The 13,645-nt window shown below is 34.1% G+C and overlaps 1 protein-coding gene across 11 annotated transcripts in view; it reads right to left on the bottom strand.

The window, feature by feature from the left end:
- Window positions 1-8,051: 8,051 nt before the first annotated feature.
- cfh (complement factor H) overlaps window positions 8,052-13,645 on the bottom strand; it is a 68,705-nt gene continuing 63,111 nt past the window's right edge. For 10 of the 11 annotated variants that reach the window (XM_051908983.1, XM_051908975.1, XM_051908977.1 and 7 more), the window contains 4 exons: window positions 12,463-12,669; window positions 9,679-9,885; window positions 8,389-8,433; window positions 8,052-8,226 (listed from right to left, as the gene is read on the bottom strand). In XM_051908983.1, the coding sequence (XP_051764943.1) occupies window positions 8,414-8,433; window positions 9,679-9,885; window positions 12,463-12,669 (434 nt within the window). In that variant the 3' untranslated portion in view covers window positions 8,052-8,226; window positions 8,389-8,413. The remainder of the gene's footprint in view (window positions 8,227-8,388; window positions 8,434-9,678; window positions 9,886-12,462; window positions 12,670-13,645) is intronic. The other variant, XM_051908972.1, reaches the window with a different exon arrangement.

The raw sequence follows: 13,645 nt of genomic DNA, 5'->3' as shown, positions 1-13,645 counted from the left end.
TGGTTTCTCAACAGAAATTCATAAAAGTTGATTATGCCAGATGTATCATAACTGTATATAATAGTATAGTTCTAATAGCGAGGCACATTGTAACGCAGTGTTACAACGAACCCTATCTGCACAACTGGAATTTAAACCTGGTTAGTGTCTTCTGATAGTAAGTGAAGCATTAAAGAACTACCCAAACTGCTAAACAACAGATAGGAGATTAAAATAATATCAGATTTGTCTAATTTTGAATAAACACAAAAAATATAGATAAAAAAATTAGCTTAAGTAAGAAATTGACTTGTGCTATTGTTAAATAAATGTTCAGTGATATCTTCCAAAGATTTCTGAATTTTGGCAAATTTTTTTCTCTATATGTTGTCGATATGGTAACTAGTAAATACGCTAAGTTTCTTCATGCTAGCGTGTGTGGAAGTATTTAAACCATGTGTGTTACAACTAACCCCGCGTTAGTTTGTGCCCTGCGCTTGCCTACTCCAACTTCAAAACATTGACAAATGTGAGCTTAGGACCCCTGGAACTGTTGTGGTGCTGTCGTAACATATTTTACACACTTAGCAAACTGGACCACTGCAAAGCAAATACTCTGTGCAAACATGAAGTGCTCTTTGTATGGGAACATCAAATACAAATAGCCTGGAATTTATGTTTTTGAAGGTAGATGAGGCAAAGCCCTGGACAAAATAAAATCATTCAGTACCTTCTGCAATTTCGCAATTTTGATATCTAACCTCTTCTGAGCAAATCATGTAAGGTTGATTATTTTAAATTATTACGATTAAATAATACATTTTCTCTTCTGTTTGTCCATCACCAGTGCTGCCCTTTTCATGTTACATGGGCATAAATGAGAGTGAAAAAACATTAATAATTAGATTGGATATAAATTTATTTAGATGAGGGGTTTTCAAGCTTGTTGATGCCAAAGACCATCAAATACAAAGATGTCCTTGCAAGAGACTCCCTACCTAAATTATAAAGGCACCTATATATTACTAAGCATTTGTTTTCCACTTGTGCAGAAAAATGTTACATACCATCTCTGTCAACAGAATTAAATATTCACAATTTATCTCATGATTTCTTTAGAAAGTACAATGGAATTTTTAGAAGTTAGTAGAACTCCTATATGTAAATAAATTGGGAGAAAATAGTTGAACATGTATACACTCAAAAAAATAACTCTTTGAACGAACATAAAAAAATCATGGAAAGGATTTCCACATGATTAAGTTGCTTTATTTCAGCATTATGCAATTCTGTTATTCCAATTTAATGTACTTACGTTGGGTCAACACAACCAACTTAGTTTTTATTAACATTAAAGGTTTATTTTTACTCTATGTAAAATCCTTGAGTTGTGACAAAACAACTGACTAAGGAAGAATCTATGTAAAATAGTTATGTCAAACTTACTCAATTCAATCATGGACAGTGGTTCCACATGATTGAGACAAGTAAAATCCAATAGATTCAACCATGTTAAATTAACTAGAATCAATTGTGTTCATTTAAAATAAAATAAATAAAAAGCAATAAATAAATAAAAAATAAATTGTTTTCATATACATTGATTTTTACAATTAATTCTTCTTGTTTAATTTTGTGATTTACATAACTTTTGTGATGTTCTGTGTTAGAAATCTAGATGTGATACTGGATGCAGCCTAAATTGATCATAAGTCCATTGGTGGCAATGGTTTTACAATCAACATAGGCTTACAATGCTTTTGGAAAATGCAACCCAGAGCAGTGATTACTTTCTTATTAAAGTAATTTGAAAGTTTGTTAGCAGGTCCTCAACCCAAGCACAAGTGCAACAATTCACCACAATGGTAACGCTAAAACTATTAATTAACAGACACTTTTAAATACCAACATAATAGAACAGTAAACATTAAAAAGTCTTTCTATTTTCTCATCTTCCTAAACACTGCTTAAAATATCACTTTATTTCAACATTTACACTCCTAGTTCAGCCCCTTTGCAAAGCGTGATGGGAAGTAAAAATCCTGTTTGATTGAGTCCTGGTTGGGTTTACTTGATTGAAACATGTTATTCCAATATGAAAACATCAAGTTAAGTCAAAGAGTAATCGTTTCAAGTCAATTTAACATGAATCAATCACATTTAAACCAGAAACCTGATACAATGGCGTTGAATCAAAATAAGTTGTTTAAATAAAGTGAACAGCATCAAAAAATCATTTTTTTCAGTGTATATCACATGACTAGCCATTTCAATATCACATGACTAGCCATTTCTTTTCTAGCCCGTTCTTTCTGGTTCTTGAATCTGATTGGCTGAGAGGTCTTTCCAGCCATGCAATATTATACCAATATCGCCACTGGAACCGTTTCACCATTTGAATCACTCCGCTGTCAGCATTCTCACTGCGAGTGTCACGGCGGACGAGCAAACTCACCATATTTTTTTATAGATACTACTGTTATTTTGTAACGGATTGTAGTTTAAAGAGTTTTTTAGGTGACAATATAGTTGTTTAGACCTCAGATAGGCGCTATGTTTACATATAAATTGCATATTTGAAAATTTGTTTAGACGCTTTCGGAGATGCGAGCTCCAGGCTGTCAGTGACCGTTCAGTGCTCATGTACCCGCAGAGAACAGCTTCATCTCAGCCAGTCATTTGGGAATGTGCCACTGGCTCTTATGTAGATAGTGTTTAAACAAGAGGTACACAGCAAAATCCCCAGTGTTAAATTAACACTCAAAGTGTACATATGAGTCCATCTTGCCGGGTGTTAAAAAGTAACACTGAAGAAGTGTTAAAGTTAATGAGATAATTGATTGATGATTTAGTGGTGATTGACAATCAGTAGTGACACCTGATGTTAATAAGCAGTGATACAGTAGTTACATTAGCTCATGCATGTTCTGTTGTCAGCTAATGACTTACTGCAAGAGATTTGAATTTACATAAAAGGTTTTGTAATAATCTGGGAAATACCTGTAGAGTACCTTTTTTTTTTTTTGTAAGACATTAAAGAAAAATTTGTTTTTGTTTGAACAGCCACTTTGGTTAATCAATTTAGCTCTAATTTTCAATTCAATTTTTTGACAAGAGCAGCAGGGACGTTCTGAGAATATTTCCAAATAAAATTTGGTTCCCTAAACATTCAGAGAATGTCCCGAAAGTTCTGTGAAGGTCCACCAAATAACGTCCCCCAACCCTTTAAAGACCTCCACATCGTGACCGTCTCTGAACATACTGGGGACGTTACTAGGCACCAGTGGGGACGTTCTGAGAATGTTCTGGGAACGTAAAATTTCTAGCGGGGTACATATATATATATATATATATATATATATATATATATATATATATATATATATATATATATATATATATTCATAATCATGAATCAATGTGTAAGGCTGTGCAAGACTTCTCACTCAAACCACTGCCTGCTGTAGCTTTTGATAGCTTTTAGAGAAAATGCTGCTCATAACAGCTGGTCTAGGATCAGTTTTCTCCATAATAATAGCATATTAGTGATTTGGCAAAAGATCCAGTGCATATCTGTGTTTGCGCTCTGGAGAGCATCAAAAGTTTCTATTTACAATGTGTTTTTGCAGCGTTTAGCAATGTAGCTAATCATAGATATGTCTGTTGAATTCTTGAATGTGATGGCCAATCAGAGGTGTTTAATTTAGAATCCACTCCTGCTCAAAGCCAGAGTTTTTGTCCAGTGCTGAGTTCTGCACTCTTGCAAATCCTCTCATTGTAACAAAGTGTAGACATTTGGTAAATAAGACATTCATTATGCAGTGTAGACAGCTTCATTGATTATAATGGAACATTGTGAGATTGCATCATTGCATGTCTTTTTAGTGATTAACCCCTTAACTGTCACGGTCCCGCTGGCCGGACGCCTCCCAACCAGCACACCCATGTAGGCCCCACATGGTTTAGCACAGAACACTCCTCAGTGTGGACACTACAGGCTGTTAAATGTAACACTGAATCGGTGTTGGAGTTAATGAGATAATTAGGTGATAACGAGCAGAATCACAGAAGGACAGAGGAACAACAAGATCTATGACTTCAGCCACAGCCTTAGATGAAAGGAGATAAAAGACATTAAATCTCTCAAGATCTGATCAAACAACTCCACAAACAGCATTACCAGCTTCACTTATTACTAACCAGATTGACTTTATTTCTGACATGCATCTACAAAAGCTGTTATTGAGAATTAACAGAGGTTTAGATGTTGATGATTTGTTGAAAATAATAGTTTGGTTTGATGTCACCATTATTGAGGTCAGTGTTTGCTTTAGTTAGGCAGTTTTACTCTTGACTTTTTCAGTGGTAGTTTTTCTCTGTCTGTTGTAGCTGTTTGTTATGGCAAGAAAAACAAGAGAAAATGTGGTCAGCTGCTTTATGATAAGAATGTAATCATCATGTAGTGGCTTAAATCACTGATCTAATGACTGAGCTTTATCTGAACAAAATGTTATTAAGTTTGTGTTGGATCTTTAGTTTTAATCAGAAAAGCTGAATTAGTTTTAAAACACACTGTACACAGAACACTTTAAAACTCCTGCAAATCTTCCTCACACTCAGACATCTAGAATCAACATATGAATCTCAACAATGGTGACATGCTTCATGCCACAATGCATTCTGGGTGCATCATGCAAAACTCATCTGTTGCCCCCAGAATGCATTGCGGCATTAAGCATGTCACCATTGTTGAGATTCATAGGCTGATTCCTGATATATGTTTGTGAGGAAATCTCACCGTAGTTTAAAATGCTTAGTGTACAATCTGTTTTAAGACTCATTCAGATTTTCTGATTAAAACTGTGCTTGTTTTTTACACAAATCACAATAAAACAAAGTTAGTAAGATGTTGTTCATATTAAACTCAGTCATAAGATCAGTGAATTAAGCCACTACACAATGACTATATTCTTATCATGAAACAGCCACAGCATCGGATTGTGTCTTCGCTTGTTTTTCTTGCTATAACAAACTCAGTTACAGCAACCAGAGAAACTCTAACATTACAAAGACAAGTCAAACTACCCAACTAAAGTAAACACTGATCACCATGATAGTGACAAAATGATAATAATTTCAATAAAAAAATCAAATAAATTCTCTCTCTTAATTCTCAATAAGAGCTTATGTAAATGGAGTTGTTTAATCCTCCTCTGCTGAGATCTTGAGAGATTTAATGTTTTCTTTTATCTAAGGCTGCGGCTGAAGTCAGTTGTAGTTCTAGCATTTCATATTTTTCTGTTCTTGCTGTTTCTCTTTCTTTCATTGATTCTGCTTGTTAACTGCAGCTATCTTCAATAATGCTCAGTCATCACTTAATTAATTACTTAATTATTTCATTAACTCCAACGCTGATTCAGTGTTACATTTAACAGCCTGTAGTGTGCACTCTGAACAGTGTTTCATCTGGGTTAAACCATGTGGGGCATACATGGGTGTGCTGGCTGGGAGGCGTCCCGCCAACAGGATCGTGACAGTTAAGGGGTTAAGGGAGCACTCATTTTGTGATTTCTAGGTGACATATAAGTTCAGATTTTGTATAAATCTTTTGTTTTTCATACTTAACCAGCAGCCACTTACATGCTGCCAATTTTCTGGAGTGACATCCACTAATTCATGTATTTGAGCGATTATTGAAATGTACACTGTTAAACATTGCTGTAAGAAAACGACCAAATTCTGACAACAACATACCATTTTCCATTAAAACAGTAATATACTGTAGAAAACAATGCATTCTGGGTAATATTTTTCGAGAAAATAGCCTTCAGGAACATACTGTGAGTTAACAGCGCTCAAAGTCGACACTCAGAGGCTGTGTTCTAAATCACACCCTATACCCTCATTCACTATTCCCTACATTAGTTCACTAATATAGTCCACTTGAGAGAGTGAATGAAAAGAAGTGAGTGAATTCAGACACTGATGAACACCTGATAAGCAGAATCACTGAAGGACAGAGAAACAGAAAAAAGAGAAGAGATGAGTAGACACAAGAACTACAATTGACTTCAGCCACACTGAGTGTGAAACCAGTTCACAAACCTGTTTGACATTATTTCTTTCATACATGTACAGAAGTTTTTGTTGAAAATTAACAGATTTGGATGTTGATGTTTTATTGAAAATAATGAAGTTTGTAGTCACCACCATGGTGACCAGTGTCTGCTTTAGTTGGACTCTTGACTCTTTAACATTGTTTTTTTTTTTTTTTTTTTTGGCTGTTGTAACTGAGTGTTTATAAAGCTCATTTGTTATGGCAAGGAAAAGTTGGAAGTTGAAGAAGTTGATCAGGTGTTTTTGGTTGTTGTGATGATACTGTAATCATCTTGGACTTGTCTGATTCCCTGATCTTTTTCTGTGTCTAATCTTTGATTTCATGGATATTTTGTTTATTGTTTATAGTATCTCTGTGATTCAACAGAGGCATCATGACATCCAGCAATGTTTCAATAATCAGGAAGAATATTAAAGTCATATAGTGCAAGTAATGTAAAATTTTAGTCTGTTAATAATGTAACACAAGGGATTAAACACAGTGAATCAAGAGACTATGTGAAGGTTATAAGTCTTCATCAATACATAACTATCAGCACTTAATGATCATTTTTTTTTCTCCACATTTGTTTCTGCCATAACAAATGTGGCTTGCAAAAAGTTAAATCAACAGGAGGAAAAAAACAAAAAACAAAACATGTTAAAAATTCGAGGGTTAAGAGCATTGATCTCCTTAATGGTGACATCAAACCAAACATTTTCAATGAAACCTCAACATCTAAACTTCTGTTAATTCTCAGTAAGATCTTCTGTAGAAATATAGTCAAACTGGTTAGTAATACGTGTAATAATGTGTAATGGCTGGAAGACAGTTGTAGTTCGTGTTTCTGCTCATCGCTTTTTTTTTTTTTTTTTTCTGTTCTTGTTGTTCCTCCTCTTCAGTGATTCTGCTTGTTAACAGCACGTGTTCATCATTAATGCTCAATCATCACTTACACATTCACTTAATTATCTCACTGCAACACAGCGTCAATGTTACTTTTACTCTTTGCAGTGTGGACACTAGAGGATGTTCCTGTGGGGTTGAAAGAGTTAAAGGTACAACATAAAAAGACACAACCAGAAAATGTATTTTAACAGTAACAAACTGCGAATTAAAAAACACTGTTGCCAGTAGTTTACTGTAAAGTTTATAACAGCGCTGCAATAGTATTAGCATGTGAAATTACAACAAATATTAAACAATTTAGTTTAGACCAGACTCTGGTATCAATGAATCAGACCACTTTATGACTATATCATCTGATCAAAGGTTCTGTTTGTCTTTTTTGCTATAACAAACATGTATCAGAAACACACAGTTAAAGCAATCAGAGAAACACTAATAGTAAAGAGTCAAGGGTCAGGAGCCCAACTAAAGCAAGCACTGACCACCAGAATGGTGATTTCAAACTTTATTATTTTATTAATCTAAACCTCTGTTAATTCTCAATAAGAACTTTAGTATGAAATAAAGTGTGGATTGTAATAAGTGAAGATGCTGAGATCTAGAGAGATCTGTTAGTGTTTAATGTTCTGTTGGGATTTATAGGGTTTCTGTATCATCTGTTTTGTGGGTCACCATTGTGCTGAAGAGTAGAGCCTGTGCTTCAGTCCAGAAAGAGCCAGAAAACATTGGTGTTATACTGCATGTTGCTTTTTTTTCACAAATAGTAACGTATAATTACATTAATTCATTCATCTGTGCTCTTTCTGGTTAAATGCAAAAGATTCACATTTTACAGTGAATGTGTTTTCTTAATAGTTCAGGATTTACTTGTAAAACAACAGTGTTTTTTCTGTAAGTGTATTTTGCTTTATTTAAATGAGAATATTTTACTTTAATTTTAAGGTTCTTGTTTGGCAGCCGTAGCTGACAGTCATTGACCATTTTTTACAACTTATTTTGTTAAAGTGTAGTTAAACATATCTATTTAAATAAAATAGGAGGAAAGAGTTTTAAAAAGACACCAGAGTAATAGTTTGAATGTTAAGCTTTATTCTGAAGCAGTGTTAACACAATGCCATATAACTGTAACATGAGCAAGTATATTGAGGCATCAGGCAAGTGTGTGTGGATGTGTGTGTGTGTGTGTGTTGCTGCAGCAGCATGTCTGTCCATCTTCATTCACATCTGTGGGATCAGCAGATCTTCATAAAGAAAATTATGATAAATCCAGAGTTACAGGCTTGTGGACATTAATGTTGTTTTTAATCAGTTTACATGGCCATAGACATTTATCCACTAATAATCATTACAGGATTGTAAATCAATTGTGGATAGTAACATCATCAAAATGTTTCATAATTTACCTCTGTGTTTTACTCCAGCTTTTTTTCAATTTATGTCTGGCTGACCTGAAGAAGAAGAAGAAGAAGAAGAAGAAGGAAAAACAATTTCAATAATATCAATCAAAAAAGTTACATGTCACCAATGGATACAGCTATTAACTAAAAGTTTTTCATTTGGACACAAAAATATTGAAGTTTATCCAGGAGTTTAAAGAGTTGCCTGGTTTATTTAAAACCATCTTTAGAACAAATTACAGAGCTTCTTTTACACTTATATAATTCAACAGAAATATACAGTACCATTCAAAAGTTTGAGGTCAGTAAGATTTTTTTTTTAAAAACTCAGTAAGGATGCATTCAATTTATTAAAGGTGACCGTAAAGCCATTCTTTACCATCCCTTTCCTAGATGCTATGATAAGGAGGTGATTGGCAGCACTTAAAGGGTTAGTTCACCCAAAAATGAAATTTCTGTTCTGCGTTCACTGCATAGCAGACTGACAGGGAAGAGGAAAAAATGTTGAATAAAGTCGTTATTTTTGTTTTGTTTTTGCGCACAAAAGAGTATTCTCAACGCTTCATAACATTTAAGGTTGAACCACTGTAGTCACATTGACTATTTTAACAATGTCTTTACTACCTTTCTGGATCTTGAATGTGGTAATTTCGTTGCTTTCTATGGGAGGTTAAAAAAACCTCGGATTTCATCAAAAATATCTTAATTTGCATTCCGAAGATGAACGAAGGTCTTACGTGTTTGGAACGACATGAGGGTGAGTAATTAATGACAGAAATTTCATTTTTGGGTCAACTAACCCTTTAACTAAACAAATAAACGCAGGATGAGTCATCCAGCATACTGTATCTTTATGATATAAAAGATTTGTAAATATTTGATATTTTTTAGCTGTAAAAATGTAATAATGCTTAGGTTTAAATGTTGCCAATACATCCATACATTGTACTTTCAGCATCTATCCAAGCGTACAAAAATGTACATTTGTTTGTAAAAATTATGTTTTAATACCTATGTATTAACAATGAGACCAGGCTGATATAATACGGTGCTGTTATATTCACGGTGCTAGTGCGTAGCTATGCTGTTGCTAGGTTATTCTCGACAGTTGCTAGGATGTTGCTTCTTGGCCCAAGTCAAGAGAGACTTGTGTGCTCATGAATTATGTGCCAAAGTTGAGCATTTACTTTAATATGAACGATAGTGATGCTTGTAAACACTGCTAATAATTATGCATGTGAAATTACTTCCTACACATTTATGAAATGGGAAGTTTTTTTTTTTTTTTTTTTTTACCATCTGTGGTCTCCGCTTCACATTCAGGAAAAGAGCTGCTCCATTCTCCATTTGGCAGACAGGTGATTTCTCTCTCTCCTTTTAATTTGAACCCTTCTCTTTTGCATGAAAATATTAACTTGTGTCCATGTTTGATGGGCCTTTTAATATCAGGGGATCGCTCCATTTTTAAGCCTTCCACTGTTGTGTTTATAGGACACACTACCTCTAGAGAAAGCAGACATTTGATCACATATTTATTCACACAGAATCATTTATACCTTATGTGGCACAGTGTTTAAGAGCAATTATGCTACTAACTTGCAATGTGGTTTAGCATAACAATTACAGTTTTGTCATATGGTATTTCACAAACAGCGTTACAGCCAAGAAAACTGAGTTCAAGATGAGGTATACATCTATCCGTAACAACCTCATGAAAAATTAAATATTGTGTCCATCCTGACTAAGGTCTATTAGCTTGTGTGAGATTTGTGATATAAATAAATTAAGCAAATTACATTCTTTCCACTTAATTCAGTAATTCCCAGCTGATGTTCATCATGTATCTTCTCAATGTTTTATCCACCAGGTGAGAAAATGTGATTTTAGATTCATTAAATTTTAAGTGACTTTCTTGTGCAGACAAACATTTCACTCCATTTTGCATTTTCACAGATCTGTCATCCTTCTGGAATTTCATCAAATGGCTCAATACACTTGTATTTCAAAATTTTTGTATTTTCGTACGCATCTTTCCCATGTGCACAAAATTTCTAATGAGATAATATATATATATGTGGAGAGAGACTGTGGAGTCAGATTTTATTTATTTATTTATTTTCGATAAATAAATTTTACGTTATAAATATTTATAACGGTCGAGGGGACAGAACGAGCAAGAGGGAGATTTGGAAAGAAAAAAAAACTGCTGAAAGAGAGATGATGAGACACAATACAAAAGAGCTCAAAAGAATATCACTGGAATGAAGGGTTATGACTGGGCAAGCGCTTTAGGGCACGTATTTATATTTCCAGCACTGGAGAGAGCTAAGTGGGAAGACCTGAAAACAGTGCGGATGCTGCTTTGATTTCACTTCTCATGTGAGTTACACTGGGTTTGAGTGTCATTGATTGTCTGGAGCTGCTGTGCTGTTGGCGATTAACAACAAACTCTTGTTTGTATTTACTCTTGTGTACTGTACGTTCTTTTTTTGTGCTTCCTTGACGTTCGTTCATCATCTGCGCTATATTTTTTGTGAAGCATTTTGTTGTGTGTCAGCTGTGATAAACAGACATCCACTTTCGCATTGCGTGTGTAACAGAGGCCAGATAGTGAGAGTTGTGCAGGTAAACCACTGCACACTGACGACCGCTAGAGAATGAGGTGTTTAGCGTCATTGTTAGTGCACTCGCCTCACCTGCCAGCAGCGATCAGACCAGGGTTCGAGACTGACCCGGAGCAGGGTGGTTAGGATTGGAGAGTGAGTTTTGGAGGTGGAGCAATGAAGAGAGGGATGGGTTTGTTTGGGTTAATTTCAAATATCAACAATGTCCAACAGCGTTGTTCAAAATCTACTTACCACACCTTTAACAGCTTTACTTTGTGTCCCTACTAATTTATTTAAAAAGTTGCTATTTTAAATCACTCATTCTTTCTTTTCAGGTTAGAAAACTGTTTTTTTTTTTAAAGGAGTACTGAAAATCTTTAACATTACAATAAAATTAATCTACCGCAGATGGACTGAAAGTACCAAAAGTCAAATTCTGATTTCACTGGGTCTTTAAAGCAAATTGATTTTGTAGTTGTTGTTATACCACCACAAAATTATCTGGGGACTTGATGTTATTCTTTTTGACTGTCAATAATAATAATAATAATAATAATAATAATAATAATAATAATAATAAATAAGATTAAATATAGATATAAACGGTTAGTTCACCCAAAAATGAAATTTCTGCGTTCTGCATTCAGCGCCAACTGCATAGCAGACTGACAGGGTAGAGGAAAAGTTGTTGAATAAAGTCATTATTTTTGTTTTTGCGCACAAAAAGTATTCTCGTCGTTTTATAACATTAAGGTTGAACCACTGTAGTCACGTTGAATATTTTAACAATGTCTTTACTACCTTTCTGGATCTTGAATGTGGTAATTTTGTTGCTTTCTATGGGAGATAAAAAACCTCTCTAATTTCATCAAAAATATCTTAATTTGTGTTCCAAAGATGAACAAAGGTCTAACGGGTTTGGATCGACATGTAATTAATGACAGAAATTTCATTTTTGGGTTAACTAAACCTTTAAGTAAACAAATAAACATAGGATGAGTCATCCAGCATATACTGTATCTTTATTATATAAAAGATTTGTAAATATTTGATATTTTTTAGCTGTAAAAACGTAATAATGCTTAGGTTTAAATGTTGCCAATATGTCCATACATTGTACTTTCAACATCTATCCAAGAGTACAAAAATGTACATTTTGTTTGTAAAAGTTATGTGTTAATACATATGTATTAACAACGAGACCAGGCTGATATAATATATTATCCATATTGTCCATGTAAAACTCACCATCACGGTGCTAGTGCGTAGCTATGCTGTTGCTAGGTTATTCTCGACAGTTGCTAGGATGTTGCTTCTTGGCCCAAGTCAAGAGAGACTTGTGTGCTCATGAATTATGTACCAAAGTTGAGCATTTACTTTAATATGAATAATAGTGATGCTTGTAAACACTGCTAATAATTATGCATGTGAAATTACTTCCTACACATTTATGAAATGGGAAGTTTTTTTTTACCATCTGTGGTCTCAGCTTCACATTCAGGAAAAGAGCTGCTCCATTCTCCATTTGGCAGACAGGTGATTTCTCTCTCTCCTTTTAATTTGAACCCTTCTCTTTTGCATGAAAATTTTAACTTTTGTCCATGTTTGACGGGACCCTCAATATCAGGGGATCGCTCCATTTTTAAGTCTTCCACTGTTGTGTTTAGAGGACATGTTGCCTCTAGAGAAAGCAGACATTTGATCACATATTTATTCACACAGAATCATTTATACCTTATGTGGCACAGTGTTTAAGAGCAATTATGCTACTAACTTGCAATGTGGTTTAGCATAACAATTACAGTTTTGTCATATGGTATTTCACAAACAGCGTTACAGCCAAGAAAACTGAGTTCAAGATGAGGTATACATCTATCCGTAACAACCTCATGAAAAATTAAAAATTGTGTCTATCCTGACTAAGGTCTGTTAGCTTGTGTGAGATTTGTGATATAAATAAATTAAGCAAATTACATTTTTCCACTTAATTCACAATCATTCCCAGCTGATGTTCATCATGTATCTAGTCAATGTTTTATCCACCAGGTAAGTAAATGTGATTTTAGATTCATTAAATTTTAAGTGACTTTCTTGTGCAGAGAAACATTTCACTCCATTTTGCATTTTCACAGATCTGTCATCCTTCTGGAATTTCATCAAATGGCTCAATACACTTGTATTTCAGAATTCCTTTATTTTTGTACGCATCTTTCCCATGTGCCCAAACTTTCTTATGAAAAAATATACTTGGAGAGAGACTGGAGTCAGATTTATTTGTTCAGCTTTACTTTGTGTCCCTACTAATTCACTTAAAAAGTTGCTATTTTAAATCACTCGTTCTTACTTTTCAGGTCAGAAAACTTTTTTTGAAAGAGAGGAGTACTGATAATGTTTAACATTACATTAACTTATTAATCTAGCACAGATAGACTAAAAGTACCAAAAGTCAAATTCTGATTTCATTGGGTCTTCAAAGCAAATTGATTTTGTAGTTATTGTTGTTGTACCACCACAAAATTATCTGGAGCCATGATGTTATTCCTATTGATTGTCAAATATAATAATAATAATAATAATAATAATAATAATAATAAATAAGATTAGATATAAATATATAGATATAAAGGGTTAGTTCACACAAAAATGAAATTGCGCCA

Source organism: Ctenopharyngodon idella, chromosome 10, assembly GCF_019924925.1.
Source record: "Ctenopharyngodon idella isolate HZGC_01 chromosome 10, HZGC01, whole genome shotgun sequence".
NCBI classification, from domain to species: Eukaryota; Metazoa; Chordata; class Actinopteri; order Cypriniformes; family Xenocyprididae; genus Ctenopharyngodon; species Ctenopharyngodon idella.
Note: the sequence above shows the minus strand (reverse complement) of the source record. Positions and strands in the feature narration are given on the sequence as shown.